Consider the following 19151-nt stretch of genomic DNA (forward strand, 5'->3'; position numbering starts at 1 on the left):
TCGCTCTCGTTCTGTCCCTCTTTTTCAGTCTCTTTCTCACTCTCTCAAAGGGACGGCCTGCAATCCCTTCCCCCTCTCCCATTACCTGCAATTACTGCAACTTATCTGCTGCCTCCGGCTCAGTTTTTAATTTATTTTGAGGATGTGGGCGTCGCGGGCAAGGCCGGCATTTATTGCCCATCCCTAATCGCCCCTTGAGAAGGTGGTGGTGAGCCACCTTCTTGAACCGCTGCAGTCCGTGTGGTGAAGGTGCTCCCACAGCGCTGTTAGGGAGGGAGTTCCAGGGTTTTGACCCAGTGGCGATGAAGGAACAGCCGATATATTTCCAAGTCGGGATGGTGTGTGTGACTCGGAGGGGAACTTGGAGGTGGTGGTGTTCCCGCGTGCCTGCTGCCCTTGTCCTTCTAGGTGGAAGAGGTCGCAGGTTTGGGAGGTGCTGCCGAAGAAGCCTTGGCGAGTTGCTGCCGTGCATCTTGTAGATGGTGCACACTGCAGCCACGGTACGCCGGTGGTGGAGGGAGTGATAAAGGTAAAGGATAGCAAACTGAGAAAAACCTTGACAAGGTACAGACTTAGTGAACATAGCCTGGCCATCGAAAAAGGCAGACACAGACAGACCCGGCTGCCAAGAGAGGACCGGATATGCTCTCACTGCAGTCAGGGAGTGGTGGAGACAGAGATGCACTTCCTCACAGCTTGTGGAAAATATCAGGGCATCAGGGAGAATTTCTACCAAAAATTCACAAAAATATGCCCTGAATTCAGAAATTTGAATGACGACCAATAACTCCCATACCTACTAGGGGAACAAAGACATTGTGTAACCTTAGCGGCACACTATGTTACAGCTTGCCATAAACAGAGGGACAACCAGTAAACCTAAGAAAAGAGTATATACAAATTATACGAATGTATATTTATACACTCAGGGATATATCTGTTTATACACTGTATGAATAGATCTGCGTTTATGTGTTCAACCATAAATGTTTTTCGATGCTTTGGCAACATAAGATGTACCTTATCATGCCAATAAAGTGATTTGAATTGAATTGAATTGAATTGAATGTTTAAGGTGGTGGACGGGGTGCCGATCAAGTGGGCTGCTTTGTCCTGGATGGTGTCGAGCTTCTCGAGTGTTGTCGGAGCTGCACTCATCCAGGCAAGTGGAGAGTATTCCATCACACTCCTGACTTGTGCCTTGTAGATGGTGGAGAAGCTTTGAAGGGGTCAGGAGGTGAGATCGGATCAGAGGAGGAACTTTTAAGAGCCTCTTTCAGTGGTTCCATCTCAGGCCTCTGGGGGAGAGCAAAACTGGGGGAGAGTTTAATGTAACTCTCAGAATAGAACAGGTTCATTCCATTCCACAGGGAGAGACGGACCGACCGAGAGAGAGAGAGAGAGAGAAAGTGTGTGTGGGGGGGAAAAGGGCTGAGGAACCCGGCCGACGTTTTGTTTAAATATCACGGATAAAAGGTTTGACCCCCCTTTCTGCCTTTGTGTCTCGCACGGCGCAGATCAGTTCGGTTCTGAGCCACGATGGACGAGGAATACACAAAGGTCGATCTGGACGAGCAGCCTGCGGATCCTACAGCTGGCAGAGAAGAGACACCAGAGCCCCCCCGACCCACTCCCGGGACCCCTGGCCTGGAGAACAGAGACCCGCGGGGGATTAACCAGCACCTCAAGGTATTCGAATCCGCTCTTTTAGACGCAGGAGAATTGGGATCACGGGTCAGACCCCGCTGCTTAATGCCCGAGGGTCCCGGTGGGGCTGAGAATGGCGCAAGCGATGGGGTGGTCGGTGTTGCGGGGGGGGGGGAGCGGGGGCGGTAAGGAGGGCAAACCGCCATCAGGATACCGATTTACCAAGGGGTCCGTGGAGATTTCACCTGCGGCTCTGTGGAGATCTCACCTGGGGTTCTGTGGAGATCAAACCTGGAGATCTGTGGAGATCAAACCTGGAGATCTGTGGAGATCTCACCTGGGGGTCTGTGGAGATCTCACCTGGGCGCCTGTGGAGATCTCACCTGGGCGTCTGTGGAGATCTCACCTGGGCGTCTGTGGAGATCTCACCTGGGCGTCTGTGGAGATCTCACCTGGGCGCCTGTGGAGATCACACCTGAGTTCTGTGGAGATCGGACCTGGGCGCCTGTGGAGATCTCACCTGGGGTTCTGTGGAGATCTCACCTGGGGTTCTGTGGGGATCTCACCTGGGGATCTGTGGAGATCTCACCTGGGGATCTGTGGAGATCTCACCTGGGGATCTGTGGAGATCTCACCTGGGGATCTGTGGAGATCTCACCTGGGGATCTGTGGAGGTCTCACCTGGGGATCTGTGGAGATCTCACCTGGGGATCTGTGGCGATCTCACCTGGGCGTCTGAGGAGATATCACCTGGGCGTCTGTGGAGATCTCACCTGGGGGTCTGAGGAGATCTCACCTGGGGTTCTGTGGAGATCTCACCTGGGGATCTGTGGAGATCTCACCTGGGGATCTGTGGAGATCTCACCTGGGGATCTGTGGAGATCTCACCTGGGGATCTGTGGCGATCTCACCTGGGCGTCTGAGGAGATATCACCTGGGCGTCTGTGGAGATCGGACCTGGGCGTCTGAGGAGATCTCACCTGGGGTTCTGTGGAGATCTCACCTGGGGTTCTCCCCTGAGGGGGTCTGAGGGAATTGCTTAAGAGGTCGTTGGGAGAGTGAGTGTCTCTGGGAGGGGTGATATGGGGGGCATTGCTCGGGGCCTGTGCTGAGAACCCCGGATCTGGGATTGTCTCCGTCCCTGTTGCAGGTGGATTTCGACGGGGTGATCGCGGAACCTTCCAGCACTCACAGCTTCGACAAGGTCTGGTCCTGGAGCAATGTCTCGTTCGAGGTCTGCAAGCTGTGGGGATATCGGATCATCTCGCTGCTCTGCGCCATCCCTATCTCCATCATCACCGGCTTCCTCTTTGCCTTGGTCACCTGTCTGCACATATGGTGAGTGTTGCTGGGCCCCACGGTGCAGGGACACGAGGGGAAGGGCCGAGGCCCCGCGGTGCAGGGACACCAGGGGAAGGGCTGAGGCCCCACGGTGCAGGGACACCAGGGGAAGGGCCGAGGCCCCACGGTGCAGGGACACCTGGGGAAGGGCCAAGGCCCCACGGTGCAGGACATCAGGGGAAGGGCCAAGGCCCCACGGTGCAGGGACACCAGGAGAAGGGCCGAGGCCCCACGGTGCAGGGACACCAGGGGAAGGGCCAAGGCCCCACGGTGCGGGGACACCAGGGGAAGGGCCGAGGTCCCACGGTGCAGGGACACCAGGGGAAGGGCCGAGGCCCCACGGTGCAGGGTCACCAGGGGAAGGGCCGAGGCCCCACGGTGCGGGGACACCAGGGGAAGGGCCGAGGCCCCACGGTGCGGGGACACCAGGGGAAGGGCCGAGGCCCCACGGTGCGGGGACACCAGGGGAAGGGCCGAGGCCCCACGGTGCAGGGACACCAGGGGAAGGGCCGAGGCCCCACGGTGCAGGGACACCAGGGGAAGGGCCGAGGCCCCACGGTGCAGGGACACCGGGGGAAGGGCCGAGGTCCCACGGTGCAGGGACACCAGGGGAAGGGCCGAGGCCCCACGGTGCAGGGTCACCGGGGGAAGGGCCGAGGCCCCACGGTGCAGGGACACCAGGGGAAGGGCCGAGGCCCCACGGTGCAGGGACACCAGGGGAAGGGCCGAGGCCCCACGGTGCGGGGACACCAGGGGAAGGGCCGAGGCCCCACGGTGCAGGGACACCAGGGGAAGGGCCGAGGCCCCGCGGTGCAGGGACACCGGGGGAAGGGCCGAGGCCCCGCGGTGCAGGGACACCAGGGAAAGGGCCGAGGCCCCGCGGTGCGGGGACACCAGGGGAAGGGCCGAGGCCCCACGGTGCGGGGTCACCAGGGGAAGGGCCGAGGCCCCACGGTGCAGGGTCACCGGGGGAAGGGCCGAGGCCCCACGGTGCAGGGACACCAGGGGAAGGGCCGAGGCTCCACAGCGCCATTATTGAAGACTGCGAGGAGGAATGTGCCGGCTGTGGATTGGGATTTCGGGAGGACCGCGAAGGGGTAGGCCGTCGTGGGGACGGAGGTCTGTGGTAGTCGTCGTGGGGCTTGCGGAGGCGAGTGGTGGGACCTGGGCCTGAAGTTTCTGCCTTTTCTTTCTAGGTGCGTGGTGCCCTGCGTGAGGATCTGTCTCCTCGGACGGCCTACCTGCCAGGGAGTCTGCCACAGCCTGACGGACGTCATCGTCACCCCGCTCTGCACCAGCATGGGGCTCTGTTTCCAGAGGGCTCACCTGCACGTAGCCAGATACTAGGACCCCCCTTCCCTTGCCCAGGTACCCGGCGACGGCCCCAGGCCTCCTCCAGACACCTGGGCCTCAGGCCTCCTCCAGACACCTGGGCCCCAGACCCCAGGCTCCCACCCACCTCCCCCAGCTCTACACCACATAAGGCCCAGCAATGAACAGAGAGTTTGGGCTCCTGGTGAGGCCACAGCTGGAATACTGTGTGCAGTTCTGGTCGCCACACTATAGGAAGGATGTGATTGCACTGGAGAGGGTGCAGAGGAGATTCACCAGGATGTTACCTGGGCTGGAGCGCTTCAGCTATGAAGAGAGACTGGACAGGCTGGGGTTGTTTTCCTTAGAGCAGAGAAGGCTGAGGGGGGATCTGATTGAGGTGTACAAAATTATGAGGGGCATAGATAGGGTAAATGTAAGAAGTCACACAACACCAGGTTATAGTCCAACAGTTTTATTTGAAATCACAAGCTTTCGGAGTGCTGCTCCTTCGTCAGGTGAAGTGGAGAGATGCATATAGACACAGCTTATATAGTCAGAGAATAATGTCAGATGATTACAGGTAATCTTTCTAACTGCCATTTATCACAGCGCTCCGAAAGCTTGTGATTTCAAATAAAACTGTTGGACTATAACCTGGTGTTGTGTGGCTACTTACATTTGTCCACCCCAGTCCAACTCCGGCATCTCCACACCATAGATAGGGTAGATAGAGAGGAACTTTTCCCCTTAGTAGAGGCGTCAATAACCAGGGGACATAGTTTCAAGGTAAGGGGCAGGAGGTTTAGAGGGGATTTGAGGAAAAACTTTTCCACCCGGAGGGTGGTTGGAATCTGGAACTCACTGCCTGAAAGGGTGGTAGAGGCAGGAACCCTCACAACATTCAAGAAGCATTTAGATGAGCACTTGAAACGCCAGAGCATACAAGGCTATGGACCAAGTGCTGGAAAATGGGATTAGAATAGACAGGGCTTGATGGCCGGCGCGGACACGATGGGCCGAAGGGCCTCTTTCTGTGCTGTATAACTCTATGGTCCTGTCCCTCCCGCCAACCCAGTACCCGGTGATGTACTGACCTGCAGAGGCCACGGAAACCCCGGGGACCAAGCTCAGTTAGGAGGGATTGGTGGGGGGGGTGAATCGACTAGGGTTACCACTCCTGATAACTCCCTCCCAGAAAGTGGGGTTGGATGTCCGGTGGGGGGGTGGGTGGGAGGACCGGGCTGTGATTTTCCCCCCACCCCCTCACCAAATGCCCTGCTGGCTCTCCCCTCCCCCGCCTGGGCTCGCACGTCCCGTGGCCACACGGGGTGCGGGAGCCCGTGGGACCCCCAGCGAGAGTCAGGAGAGGAGCAATCCGAGAGGGTTCACCGCACGGGACGTAAGAACACAAGAAATAGGAGCAGGAACCGGCCATTCGGCCCCTCGAGCCTGCTCCGCCATTCAATGCGATCATGACTGATCTTCGTCCTCAACTCCACTTTGACTCGATTCCCCTCGAGTCCAAAAGTCTATCAATCTCAGCCTTGAATAGACTCAATGACTGAGCCTCCACAGCCCTCTGGGGCAGAGAATTCCAGAGACTCACCGCCCTCTGAGTGAAGAAATTCCTCCTCATCTCAGTCCTAAAATGGCCGACCCCTTATCCTGAGACTGTGACCCCTGGTTCTAGACTCTCCAGCCAGGGGGGAAACAGCCTCTCAGCATCTACCCTGTCAATCCCCCTCAGAATCTTATACATTTCAATGAGATCACCTCTCATTCTTCTAAACTCCAGAGAGTATCGGCCCAGTCTACTCAATCTCTCCTCATATTACAACATTCCCATCCCAGGAGTCAATCGAGAGAGGATCAGAATCCACGTCACAGAGTAGCACGCCAGGGAATATCATAGAAACATAGAAGATAGGAGCAGGAGTAGGCCATTCGGCCCCTCGAGCCTGCTCCGCCATTCAATGAGATCATGGCTGATCATCCAAATTCAGTACCCTGTCCCTGCCTTCTCCCCATATCACTTGATCCCTTTAGCCTTAATCGTCTCTGATTCATCCAACTGACCATCCAGCTCTACCAGCGCTAACCTGGCGGGTGGAGACCAGAGACTTGGAATCAAAGAGACTCAAAAAATGAAGAGTTGCTTTTAGATTAATGCCTCCAGGTGTCTGATGAGAAGGTTTGGGCGAACCCTCCCCACTCCCCGCAGCCGCACTGTGTTGCAATGAACTCGTCGTCTTGCATCCTGCTCCTACTCATTCTGTCCCAGGACCTCAACACTGGGGATCTCGTCACCACCCTCAGTCTCCAGTGTGGGGCCTCTCGGCCCTTCCCCTGGTGTCCCTGCACCGTGGGGTCTCAGCCCTTCCCCTGGTGTCCCTGCACCGTGGGGCCTGGGCCCTTCCCCTGGTGTCCCTGCACCGCGGGGTCTCGGCCCTTCCCCTGGTGTACTGCACCGTGGGGCTTCGGCCCTTCCCCTGGTGTCCCTGAACCGTGGGGCCTCGGCCCTTCCCCTGGTGTCCCTGCACCGTGGGGCCTCGGCCCTTCCCCTGGTGTCCCTGCACCGTGGGGTCTCGGCCCTTCCCCTGGTGCACTGCACCGTGGGACCTCGGCCCTTCCCCTGGTGTCCCGGCACCGTGGGGCCTCGGCCCTTCCCCTGGTGTCCCTGCACCGTGGGGCCTCGGCCCTTCCCCTGGTGTCCCTGCACCGTGGGGCCTCGGCCTTTCCCCTGGTGTCCTGCACCGTGGGGCCTTGCCTCTTTCCCCTGGTGTCCCCGCACCGTGGGGCCTCGGCCCTTCCCCTGGTGTCCCTGCACCGTGGGGCCTTGCCTCTTTCCCCTGGTGTCCCTGCACCATGAGGCCTCGGCCCTTCCCCTGGTGTCCCTGCACCGTGGGGCCTCGGCCCTTCCCCCGGTGTCCCTGCGCCATGAGGTCTCGGCCCTTCCCCTGGTGTCCCCGCGCTGTGGGGCCTCGGCCCGTCCCCTGGTGTCCCTGCACCGTGGAGCCTCGGCCCTTCCCCTGGAGTCTCTGCACCGTGAGGCCTCGGCCCTTCCCCTGGTGTCCCCGCACTGTGGGGCCTCGGCCCTTCCCCTGGTGTCCCTGCACCGTGGGGCCTCGGTCCTTCCCCTGGTGTCCCTGCACCGTGGGGCCTCGGCCCTTCCCCTGGTGTCCTGCACTGTAAGGATAGAATTCCATTCACCCTTTGAGCTCGCTTTACGATCATCTCTTTCGGGGCCTGGAGCCATCTCTCAACTTGAACAGGCTCCGAGGACACTCGCTCCCCTCCCCCCACAGCCACCTAGCGGAGAGCGTGACGCCGGTGGGGGGGTTGGAGGGGAGGGGACAGCGATGGAATTCCAACGACCAGCGGCCGTGACACTTCCTCCCCTGTGACAGGACAGAAAGTTACTCTGACCCCTGAAGCACCAGGTCAATGTCGGTCCAGCTTCACCTTTGACCCCGGGCGGCCATTTTAACTTGACATTGCTGATTGTGCTCGTTTTTACTCGAATCAAAACAAGAACTGTCAAACAATCTTCAGGGGTCTCTTTGAAATGTGATGTAAAGTCAGGGGTTGGTGAATCCACTTGTTTTTTTTTTAATAAAGTACAAATAATGACAAACAGAGAATAAATTCTTTCAGCCCATTGGCTGGAATCCTGCCCTCGTGTTTTTTATACCATCATAAGCAGGTTCCCAGGGTCTCTGGACTCTCTCTGTCTTCTCTCCACATCATTCTCTTTCTCTCTCCCCCTCTCGTTCATTGCCCTTCCCGTCTCTCCACCTTCTTATTCTCTCTCCCCTTCCCTTTACGTTCTCAACGCCTCCCACCTCTGTATCTCTCTCTGATCTCTCTCCCCATCTCTATGTGTCTGTCTCTCTCCCTCTCTGTCTCCGTCTGTCTCTCCGTCTCTGATCTCTGCCTCCATCTGTCTGTCTCTCTCCATCTGTCTTTCTCCACCTCTCTGGTCTCCCTCTGACTCCATCTCTCTGAGTCTGTCTCTCCGTCTCTGTCTCCATCTCTCTTGCCGTCTGTCTGTCTCTCTCCCTCCCTCTGCCTCGCCAACTTTGTCTCCATCTGTCTCTCTCTCATTCTGTGTCTGTCTCTCTCTCTCCGTCTCTGATCTGTCTCCATCTCTCTTTCCGTCTGTCTGTCTCTTTCTCTCCATCTGCCTGTCTCTCTCTCTCCCTCTGTCTCTCCATCTCTGATCTCTGTCTCTCTCTCTCTCCGTCTCTCACTCTCTCTCTCTCTGTCTCTCTCCCTCTCCCTCCGCCTCTGATCTCTCTCCCTCTCTCTCTCTCTGTCTCTCTCTCTGTCTCTCTCTGCCTCTCTCTGTCTCTGTCTCTCTCCCTCTGTCTCTCTCTCTCTCTGTCTCTCTCTCTCTCTCTGTCTCTGTCTCTGATCTCTCTCTCTCTCTGTCTCTCTCTCTGTGTCTCTCTCTCTGTCTCTCTCTCTCTGTCTCTCTCTCCCTCTGTCTCTGATCTCTCTCTCTCTGTGTCTCTCTCTCTCTGTCTCTCTCTCCCTCTGTCTCTGATCTCTCTCTCTCTGTCTCTCTCTCTCTGTGTCTCTCTCTCTGTCTCTCTCTCCCTCTGTCTCTGATCTCTGTGTCTCTCTCTCTCTCTGTCTCTCTCTCTGTCTCTCTCTCTCTCTGTCTCTCTCTCTCTCTGTCTCTCTCTCTCTCTCTCTCTGATCTCTCTCTCTCTCTCTGGTCCCCTCCACACTTGTCATATTACAACCACCCCAGGACTGTTGGAGAGTGTGATGACGGGGCGGGAACCTGGCTACATTTACCCTGGCACCAGGCCCCCGGGACCGGCTGTGCAGAATTCCAGCCAGACTCTCCACCCTGCCCTGGAGCTGCTCTGACCAACTCCCGAGGGAGAAAACCAGCCAGCAGACAGTCGGGGAGACGGGGCCATGGCTGAGGAGGGCCAGAGGGAGGAAAGCCTTCACTTCGACAGACACACCAAGGAGATCGACTTGGTCAACAGGGACCCCAAACACCTCAACGACGAAATCGTTAAAGTAAGTGCCCGGGGACCTGGGTTAATCCTGTAACTGGTAGGGTCCTATATTTAGCGTTATCGATAGGACCCTAAATTTAGGATTAAGCAAACCCGCGACCTCTTCCACCTTGAAGGACAAGGGCAGCAGGTGCACGGGAACACCACCACCTCTAAGTTCCCCTCCGAGTCACACGCACCGTCCTGACTTGGAAATATATCAGCCGTTCCTTCATCGTCGCTGGGTCAAAATCCTGGAACTCCCTCCCTAACAGCGCTGTGGGAGCACCTTCACCACACGGACTGCAGCGGTTCAAGAAGGCGGCTCACCACCACCTTCTCAAGGGCGATTAGGGGACGGGCTAACATTGTTAATGGGTAGTGGGCCCCCTCCACCAGTTTATTCAGCAACGCCACCGGAGGGGCCCCGTTCTACATTTGATTTGGCCCCAAGCCCTCTCGCCGTCCGAACACGCTCACCACCTACCCTGCACCCGCGCCCCCTGCAGCAGCTTGCTACGAGCTCCACCTCCCCACCCACTCGCTCCACTCTCGGACGGCCCAAGATTGGGATCTCACCTGAATTAGCGATGGTGCCAGGACCACGGTAGGATCAGGAATCCCTTTCGGCTCCTTGTCCGGAGCTCGCTGCTGTTCAACACACAGAGAGTGAGCAAAACAGAGATACAACCGAATGGGGAAGGGTGCAATCAGCTGAAGGAGGGAGCTGCTCTGTGCTTCCGTGTCAGCCGTGGCTCCGTGGGCAGGACGCCCGTGTCTGAGTCAGAAGGCTGTGAGTTCCGATCCCACGCCAGAGTTTCGAGCATAAAGATCTAGGCCGACGCGCCCCCGCTGTACTGAAGGAGCGCCGCACTGTCGGAGGGGTGGTACTGAGGGAGCGCCGCACTGTCGGAGGGGCGGTACTGAGGGAGCGCCGCACTGTCGGAGGGGCGGTACTGAGGGAGCGCCGCACTGTCGGAGGGGCGGTACTGAGGGAGCGCCGCACTGTCGGGGGGCGGTACTGAGGGAGCGCCGCACTGTCGGAGGGGCGGTACTGAGGGAGCGCCGCACTGTCGGAGGGGCGGTACTGAGGGAGCGCCGCACTGTCGGAGGGGCGGTACTGAGGGAGCGCCGCACTGTCGGAGGGGCGGTACTGAGGGAGCGCCGCACTGTCGGAGGGGCGGTACTGAGGGAGCGCCGCACTGTCGGAGGGGCGGTACTGAGGGAGCGCCGCCCTGTCGGAGGGGCGGTACTGAGGGAGCGCCGCACTGTCGGAGGGGCGGTACTGAGGGAGCGTCGCACTGTCGGAGCGGCGGTACTGAGGGAGCGCCGCACTGTCGGAGGGGCGGTACTGAGGGAGCGCCGCACTGTCGGAGGGGCGGTACTGAGGGAGCGCCGCACTGTCGGAGGGGCGGTACTGAGGGAGCGCCGCACTGTCGGAGGGGCGGTACTGAGGGAGCGCCGCACTGTCGGAGGGGCGGTACTGAGAGAGAGCCGCACTGTCGGAGGGGCAGTACTGAGGGAGCGTCGCACTGTCGGAGGGGCGGTACTGAGGGAGCGTCGCACTGTCAGAGGGGCGGTACTGAGAGCCGCTCTGTCGGAGGGGCGTTACTGAGGGAGCGCCGCACTGTCGGAGGGGCGGTACTGAGGGAGAGCCGCACTGTCGGAGGGGCAGTACTGAGGGAGCGCCGCACTGTCGGAGGGGCGGTACTGAGGGAGCGCCGCACTGTCGGAGGGGCGGTACTGAGGGAGCGCCGCACTGTCGGAGGGGCGGTACTGAGGGAGCGCCGCGCTGTCGGAGGGGCGGTACTGAGGGAGCGCCGCACTGTCGGAGGGGCGGTACTGAGGGAGCTCCGCACTGTCGGAGGGGCAGTACTGAGGGAGCGTCGCACTGTAGGAGGGGCGATACTGAGGGAGTGCCGCACTGTCAGAGGGGCAGTACTGAGGGAGCGCCGCACTGTCGGAGGGGCAGTACTGAGGGAGCGTCGCACTGTCGGAGGGGCGGTACTGAGGGAGCGCCGCACTGTCGGAGGGGCGGTACTGAGGGAGCGCCGCACTGTCGGAGGGGCAGTACTGAGGGAGCGTCGCACTGTAGGAGGGGCGATACCGAGGGAGCGCAGCACTGTTGAAGGGGCGGTACTGAGGGAGCGCCGCACTGTCAGAGGGGCGGTACTGAGGGAGCGCCGGACTGTAGGAGGGGCGGTACTGAGGGAGCGCCGCACTGTCAGAGGGGCGGTACTGAGGGAGCGCCGCACTGTCGGAGGGGCACTACTGAGGGAGCGCCGCACTGTCGGAGGGGCGGTACTGAGGGAGCGCCGCACTGTCGGAGGGGCGGTACTGAGGGAGCGCCGCACTGTTGGAGGGGCGGTACTGAGGGAGCGCCGCACTGTCGGAGGGGCGGTACTGAGGGAGCGCCGCACTGTCGGAGGGGCGGTACTGAGGGAGCGTCGCACTGTAGGAGGGGCGGTACTGAGGGAGCGTCGCACTGTAGGAGGGGCGATACTGAGGGAGCGCCGCACTGTCAGAGGGGCAGTACTGAGGGAGCGCCGCACTGTCAGAGGAGCAGTACTGAGAGAGTGCTGCACTGTCGGAGGTGCTGTCTTTCAGATGTGACGTTAAACCCGAGGCCCCCGTCTGCCCTCTCGGGTGGATGTAAAAGATCCCCCAGCCACTATTGGAAGAAGTGCAGGGGGGAGTTCTCCCCGGTGTCCTGGGGCTAATATTTATCCCTCAACCAACATCACTAAAAACAGATGATCTGGTCATTTATCACATTGCTGTTTGTGGGAGCTTGCTGTGCGCAAATTGGCTGCCGTGTTTCCCACATTACAACAATGACCACACTTCAAAAAAAAGTCCTTCATTGGCTGTGAAGAGCTTCGGGCCGTCCTGAGGTGGGGAAAGACGCTGGAGAAATGGGAGTCTTAATTTCGTTCCTCCATCTGCTTTAGCTCGGAGTGCAGACCCACACATTTCAGGGATTTGTTTACATTTTTGCTTTCAAGCTCCCTCAGGAGTGCGAACTGGCCCTGAATTTCAAACGTCCCGTGGACAAGATATCGTGTGTCATCAGACCAGAGCTCAGATAATCTGAGACAAGCTCAGAGGGACGTGTAATAAGACGAGAGGAGCTGTAACAAAAATATACGCACAGGATTCACCATTATACACATCAAGAGCAGGGAGTGTTTGATGGGGACAGTGTAGAGGGAGCTTTACTCTGTATCTAACCCGTGCTGTACCTGCCCTGGGAGTGTTTGATGGGACAGTGTAGAGGGAGCTTTACTCTGTATCTAACCCCGTGCTGTACCTGCCCTGGGAGTGTTTGATGGGGACAGTGCAGAGGGAGCTTTACTCTGTATCTAACCCCGTGCTGTACCTGCCCTGGGAGTGTTTGATGGGGACAGTGTAGAGGGAGTTTTACTCTGTATCTAACCCGTGCTGTACCTGCCCTGGGAGTGTTTGATGGGACAGTGTAGAGGGAGCTTTACTCTGTATCTAACCCGTGCTGTACCTGCCCTGGGAGTGTTTGATGGGACAGTGAAGAGGGAGCTTTACTCTGTATCTAACCCGTGCTGTACCTGCCCTGGGAGTGTTTGATGGGGACAGTGTAGAGGGAGCTTTACTCTGTATCTAACCCGTGCTGTACCTGCCCTGGGAGTGTTTGATGGGGACAGTGTAGAGGGAGCTTTACTCTGTATCTAACCCGTGCTGTACCTGCCCTGGGAGTGTTTGATGGGACAGTGTAGAGGGAGCTTTACTCTGTATCTAACCCTGTGCTGTACCTGCCCTGGGAGTGCTTGATGGGGACAGTGTAGAGGGAGCTTTACTCTGTATCTAAACCCGTGCTGTACCTGCCCTGGGAGTGCTTGATGGGGACAGTGTAGAGGGAGCTTTACTCTGTATCTAACCCATGCTGTACCTGCCCTGGGAGTGTTTGATGGGACAGTGTAAAGGGAGCTTTACTCTGTATCTAACCCGTGCTGTACCTGCCCTGGGAGTGTTTGATGGGACAGTGTAGAGGGAGCTTTACTCTGTATCTAACCCGTGCTGTACCTGCCCTGGGAGTGTTTGATGGGGACAGTGTAGAGGGAGCTTTACTCTGTATCTGACCCATGCTGTATCTGCCCTGGGAGTGTTTGATGGGGACAGTGTAGAGGGAGCTTTACTCTGTATCTAACCCCGTGCTGCACCTGCCCTGGGAGTGTTTGATGGGGACAGTGTAGAGGGAGCTTTACTCTGCATCTCACCCGTGCTGTACCTGCCCTGGGAGTGTTTGATGGGACAGTGTAGAGGGAGCTTTACTCTGTATCTAACCCGTGCTGTACCTGCCCTGGGAGTGTTTGATGGGGACAGTGTAGAGGGAGCTTTACTCTGTATCTAACCCGTGCTGTACCTGCCCTGGGAGTGCTTGATGGGGACAGTGTAGAGGGAGCTTTACTCTGCATCTAACCCCGTGCTGTACCTGCCCTGGGAGTGTTTGATGGAGACAGTGTAGAGGGAGCTTTACTCTGCATCTAACCCCGTGCTGTACCTGCCCTGGGAGTGTTTGATGGAGACAGTGTAGAGGGAGCTTTACTCTGCATCTAACCCCGTGCTGTACCTGCCCTGGGAGTGCTTGATGGGGACAGTGTAGAGGGAGCTTTACTCTGTATCTAAACCCGTGCTGTACCTGCCCTGGGAGTGTTTGATGGGACAGTGTAGAGGGAGCTTTACTCTGTATCTAACCCGTGCTGTACCTGCCCTGGGAGTGCTTGATGGGGACAGTGTAGAGGGAGCTTTACTCTGCATCTAACCCCGTGCTGTACCTGCCCTGGGAGTGTTTGATGGGACAGTGTAGAGGGAGCTTTACTCTGCATCTAACCCCGTGCTGTACCTGCCCTGGGAGTGCTTGATGGGGACAGTGTAGAGGGAGCTTTACTCTGTATCAAAACCCGTGCTGTACCTGCCCTGGGAGTGTTTGATGGGACAGTGTAGAGGGAGCTTTACTCTGTATCGAACCCCGTGCTGTACCTGCCCTGGGAGTGCTTGATGGGGACAGTGTAGAGGGAGCTTTACTCTGTATCTAACCCGTGCTGTACCAGCCCTGGGAGTGCTTGATGGGGACAGTGTAGAGGGAGCTTTACTCTGCATCTAACCCCGTGCTGTACCTGCCCTGGGAGTGTTTGATGGAGACAGTGTAGAGGGAGCTTTACTCTGCATCTAACCCCGTGCTGTACCTGCCCTGGGAGTGTTTGATGGAGACAGTGTAGAGGGAGCTTTACTCTGCATCTAACCCCGTGCTGTACCTGCCCTGGGAGTGCTTGATGGGGACAGTGTAGAGGGAGCTTTACTCTGTATCTAAACCCGTGCTGTACCTGCCCTGGGAGTGTTTGATGGGACAGTGTAGAGGGAGCTTTACTCTGTATCTAACCCGTGCTGTACCTGCCCTGGGAGTGCTTGATGGGGACAGTGTAGAGGGAGCTTTACTCTGCATCTAACCCCGTGCTGTACCTGCCCTGGGAGTGTTTGATGGGACAGTGTAGAGGGAGCTTTACTCTGCATCTAACCCCGTGCTGTACCTGCCCTGGGAGTGCTTGATGGGGACAGTGTAGAGGGAGCTTTACTCTGTATCAAAACCCGTGCTGTACCTGCCCTGGGAGTGTTTGATGGGACAGTGTAGAGGGAGCTTTACTCTGTATCGAACCCCGTGCTGTACCTGCCCTGGGAGTGCTTGATGGGGACAGTGTAGAGGGAGCTTTACTCTGCATCTAACCCCGTGCTGTACCTGCCCTGGGAGTGTTTGATGGGACAGTGTAGAGGGAGCTTTACTCTGTATCTAACCCGTGCTGAACCTGCCCTGGGAGTGTTTGATGGGACAATGTAGAGGGAGCTTTACTCTGTATCTGACCCATGCTGTATCTGCCCTGGGAGTGTTTGATGGGGACAGTGTAGAGGGAGCTTTACTCTGTATCTAACCCCGTGCTGTACCTGCCCTGGGAGTGTTTGATGGAGACAGTGTAGAGGGAGCTTTACTCTGCATCTAACCCCGTGCTGTACCTGCCCTGGGAGTGCTTGATGGGGACAGTGTAGAGGGAGCTTTACTCTGTATCTAAACCCGTGCTGTACCTGCCCTGGGAGTGTTTGATGGGACAGTGTAGAGGGAGCTTTACTCTGTATCTAACCCGTGCTGTACCTGCCCTGGGAGTGCTTGATGGGGACAGTGTAGAGGGAGCTTTACTCTGCATCTAACCCCGTGCTGTACCTGCCCTGGGAGTGTTTGATGGGACAGTGTAGAGGGAGCTTTACTCTGCATCTAACCCCGTGCTGTACCTGCCCTGGGAGTGCTTGATGGGGACAGTGTAGAGGGAGCTTTACTCTGTATCTAAACCCGTGCTGTACCTGCCCTGGGAGTGTTTGATGGGACAGTGTAGAGGGAGCTTTACTCTGTATCTAACCCCGTGCTGTACCTGCCCTGGGAGTGCTTGATGGGGACAGTGTAGAGGGAGCTTTACTCTGCATCTAACCCCGTGCTGTACCTGCCCTGGGAGTGTTTGATGGGACAGTGTAGAGGGAGCTTTACTCTGTATCTAACCCGTGCTGTACCTGCCCTGGGAGTGTTTGATGGGACAATGTAGAGGGAGCTTTACTCTGTATCTGACCCATGCTGTATCTGCCCTGGGAGTGTTTGATGGGGACAGTGTAGAGGGAGCTTTACTCTGTATCTAACCCGTGCTGTACCTGCCCTGGGAGTGTTTGATGGGGACAGTGTAGAGGGAGCTTTACTCTGTATCTAACCCGTGCTGTACCTGCCGTGGGAGTGCTTGATGGGGACAGTGTAGAGGGAGCTTTACTCTGCATCTAACCCCGTGCTGTACCTGCCCTGGGAGTGTTTGATGGAGACAGTGTAGAGGGAGCTTTACTCTGCATCTAACCCCGTGCTGTACCTGCCCTGGGAGTGTTTGATGGAGACAGTGTAGAGGGAGCTTTACTCTGCATCTAACCCCGTGCTGTACCTGCCCTGGGAGTGCTTGATGGGGACAGTGTAGAGGGAGCTTTACTCTGTATCTAAACCCGTGCTGTACCTGCCCTGGGAGTGTTTGATGGGACAGTGCAGAGGGAGCTTTACTCTGTATCTAACCCGTGCTGTACCTGCCCTGGGAGTGCTTGATGGGGACAGTGTAGAGGGAGCTTTACTCTGTATCTAACCCCGTGCTGTACCTGCCCTGGGAGTGCTTGATGGGGACAGTGTAGAGGGAGCTTTACTCTGCATCTAACCCCGTGCTGTACCTGCCCTGGGAGTGTTTGATGCGACAGTGTAGAGGGAGCTTTACTCTGTATCTAACCCGTGCTGTACCTGCCCTGGGAGTGTTTGATGGGACAATGTAGAGGGAGCTTTTCTCTGTATCTAACCCGTGCTGTACCTGCCCTGGGAGTGTTTGATGGGACAGTGTAGAGGGAGCTTTACTCTGTATCTAACCCGTGCTGTACCTGCCCTGGGAGTGTTTGATGGGACAGTGTAGAGGGAGCTTTACTCTGTATCTAACCCTGTGCTGTACCTGCCCTGGGAGTGCTTGATGGGGACAGTGTAGAGGGAGCTTTACTCTGTATCTAACCCATGCTGTACCTGCCCTGGGAGTGTTTGATGGGACAGTGTAGAGGGAGCTTTACTCTGTATCTAACCCGTGCTGTACCTGCCCTGGGAGTGTTTGATGGGACAAGTGTAGAGGGAGCTTTACTCTGTATCTGAACCCAGTGCTGTATCTGCCCTGGGAGTGTTTGATGGGGACAGTGTAGAGGGAGCTTTACTCTGTATCTAACCCCGTGCTGTACCTGCCCTGGGAGTGTTTGATGGGGACAGTGTAGAGGGAGCTTTACTCTGTATCTAACCCGTGCTGTACCTGCCCTGGGAGTGTTTGATGGGACAGTGTAGAGGGAGCTTTACTCTGTATCTAACCCGTGCTGTACCTGCCCTGGGAGTGTTTGATGGGGACAGTGTAGAGGGAGCTTTACTCTGTATCTAACCCGTGCTGTACCTGCCCTGGGAGTGTTTGATGGGACAGTGTAGAGGGAGCTTTACTCTGTATCTAACCCGTGCTGTACCTGCCCTGGGAGTGTTTGATGGGGACAGTGTAGAGGGAGCTTTACTCTGTATCTAACCCGTGCTGTACCTGCCCTGGGAGTGCTTGATGGGGACAGTGTAGAGGGAGCTTTACTCTGCATCTAACCCCGTGCTGTACCTGCCCTGGGAGTGCTTGATGGGGACAGTGTAGAGGGAGCTTTACTCTGTATCTAAACCCGTGCTGTACCTGCCCTGGGAGTGTTTGATGGGACAGTGTAGAGGGAGCTTTACTCTGTATCTAACCCCGTGCTGTACCTGCCCTGGGAGTGCTTGATGGGGACAGTGTAGAGGGAGCTTTACTCTGCATCTAACCCCGTGCTGTACCTGCCCTGGGAGTGTTTGATGGGACAGTGTAGAGGGAGCTTTACTCTGTATCTAACCCGTGCTGTACCTGCCCTGGGAGTGTTTGATGGGACAATGTAGAGGGAGCTTTACTCTGTATCTGACCCATGCTGTATCTGCCCTGGGAGTGTTTGATGGGGACAGTGTAGAGGGAGCTTTACTCTGTATCTAACCCGTGCTGTACCTGCCCTGGGAGTGTTTGATGGGACAGTGTAGAGGGAGCTTTACTGTGTATCTAACCCGTGCTGTACCTGCCCTGGGAGTGTTTGATGGGACAGTGTAGAGGGAGCTTTACTCTGTATCTAACCCGTGCTGTACCTGCCCTGGGAGTGTTTGATGGGACAGTGTAGAGGGAGCTTTACTCTGCATCTAACCCTGTGCTGTACCTGCCCTGGGAGTGTTTGATGGGACAGTGTAGAGGGAGCTTTACTCTGTATCTAACCCTGTGCTGTACCTGCCCTGGGAGTGTTTGATGGGACAGTGTAGAGGGAGCTTTACTCTGTATCTAACCCGTGCTGTACCTGCCCCGGGAGTGTTTGATGGGGACAGTGTAGAGGGAGCTTTACTCTGTATCTAACCCCGTGCTGTACCTGCCCTGGGAGTGTTTGATGGGCACAGTGTAGAGGGAGCTTTACTCTGTATCTAACCCCGTGCTGTACCTGCCCTGGGAGTGTTTGATGGGGACAGTGTAGAGGGAGCTTTACTCTGTATCTAACCCAGTGCTGTACCTGCCCTGGGAGTGTTTGATGGGACAGTGTAGAGGGAGCTTTACTCTGTATCTAACCCCGTGCTGTACCTGCCCTGGGAGTGTTTGATGGGGACAGTGTAGAGGGAGCTTTACTCTGTATCTAACCCGTGCTGTACCTGCCCTGGGAGTGTTTGATGGGGACAGTGTAGTGGGAGCTTTACTCTGTATCTAACCCGTGCTGTACCTGCTCTGGGAGTGTTTGATGGGACAGTGTAGAGGGAGCTTTACTCTGTATCTAACCCGTGCTGTACCTGCCCTGGGAGTGTTTGATGGGACAGTGTAGAGGGAGCTTTACTCTGTATCTAACCCGTGCTGTACCTGCCCTGGGAGTGTTTGATGGGACAGTGTAGAGGGAGCTTTACTCTGTATCTAACCCCGTGCTGTACCTGCCCTGGGAGTGCTTGATGGGGACAGTGTAGAGGGAGCTTTACTCTGCATCTAACCCGTGCTGTACCTGCCCTGGGAGTGTTTGATGGGACAGTGTAGTGGGAGCTTTACTCTGTATCTAACCCGTGCTGTCCCTGCTCTGGGAGTGTTTGATGGGACAGTGTAGAGGGAGCTTTACTCTGTATCTAACCCGTGCTGTACCTGCCCTGGGAGTGTTTGATGGGACAGTGTAGAGGGAGCTTTACTCTGTATCTAA

The 19151-nt window shown here is 57.1% G+C and overlaps 1 protein-coding gene across 1 annotated transcript; it reads left to right on the forward strand.

The window, feature by feature from the left end:
* The first annotated feature begins 1361 nt into the window (after positions 1 to 1361).
* On the forward strand, positions 1362 to 7963 carry LOC147086756 (caveolin-2-like). The gene is made up of 3 exons (XM_085978925.1): positions 1362 to 1689; positions 2798 to 2985; positions 4185 to 7963. Exons 1-3 carry the CDS (start codon positions 1540 to 1542, stop codon positions 4333 to 4335), a joined length of 489 nt encoding a protein of 162 aa, XP_085835051.1. The 5' UTR covers positions 1362 to 1539; the 3' UTR covers positions 4336 to 7963.
* The last annotated feature ends 11188 nt before the right edge of the window (positions 7964 to 19151 follow it).

This window comes from Somniosus microcephalus, unplaced genomic scaffold (genome assembly GCF_052327205.1).
Source record: "Somniosus microcephalus isolate GS21.2 unplaced genomic scaffold, FLI_Smic_1.0 unresolved_chr7, whole genome shotgun sequence".
Lineage (NCBI taxonomy): Eukaryota > Metazoa > Chordata > Chondrichthyes > Squaliformes > Somniosidae > Somniosus > Somniosus microcephalus.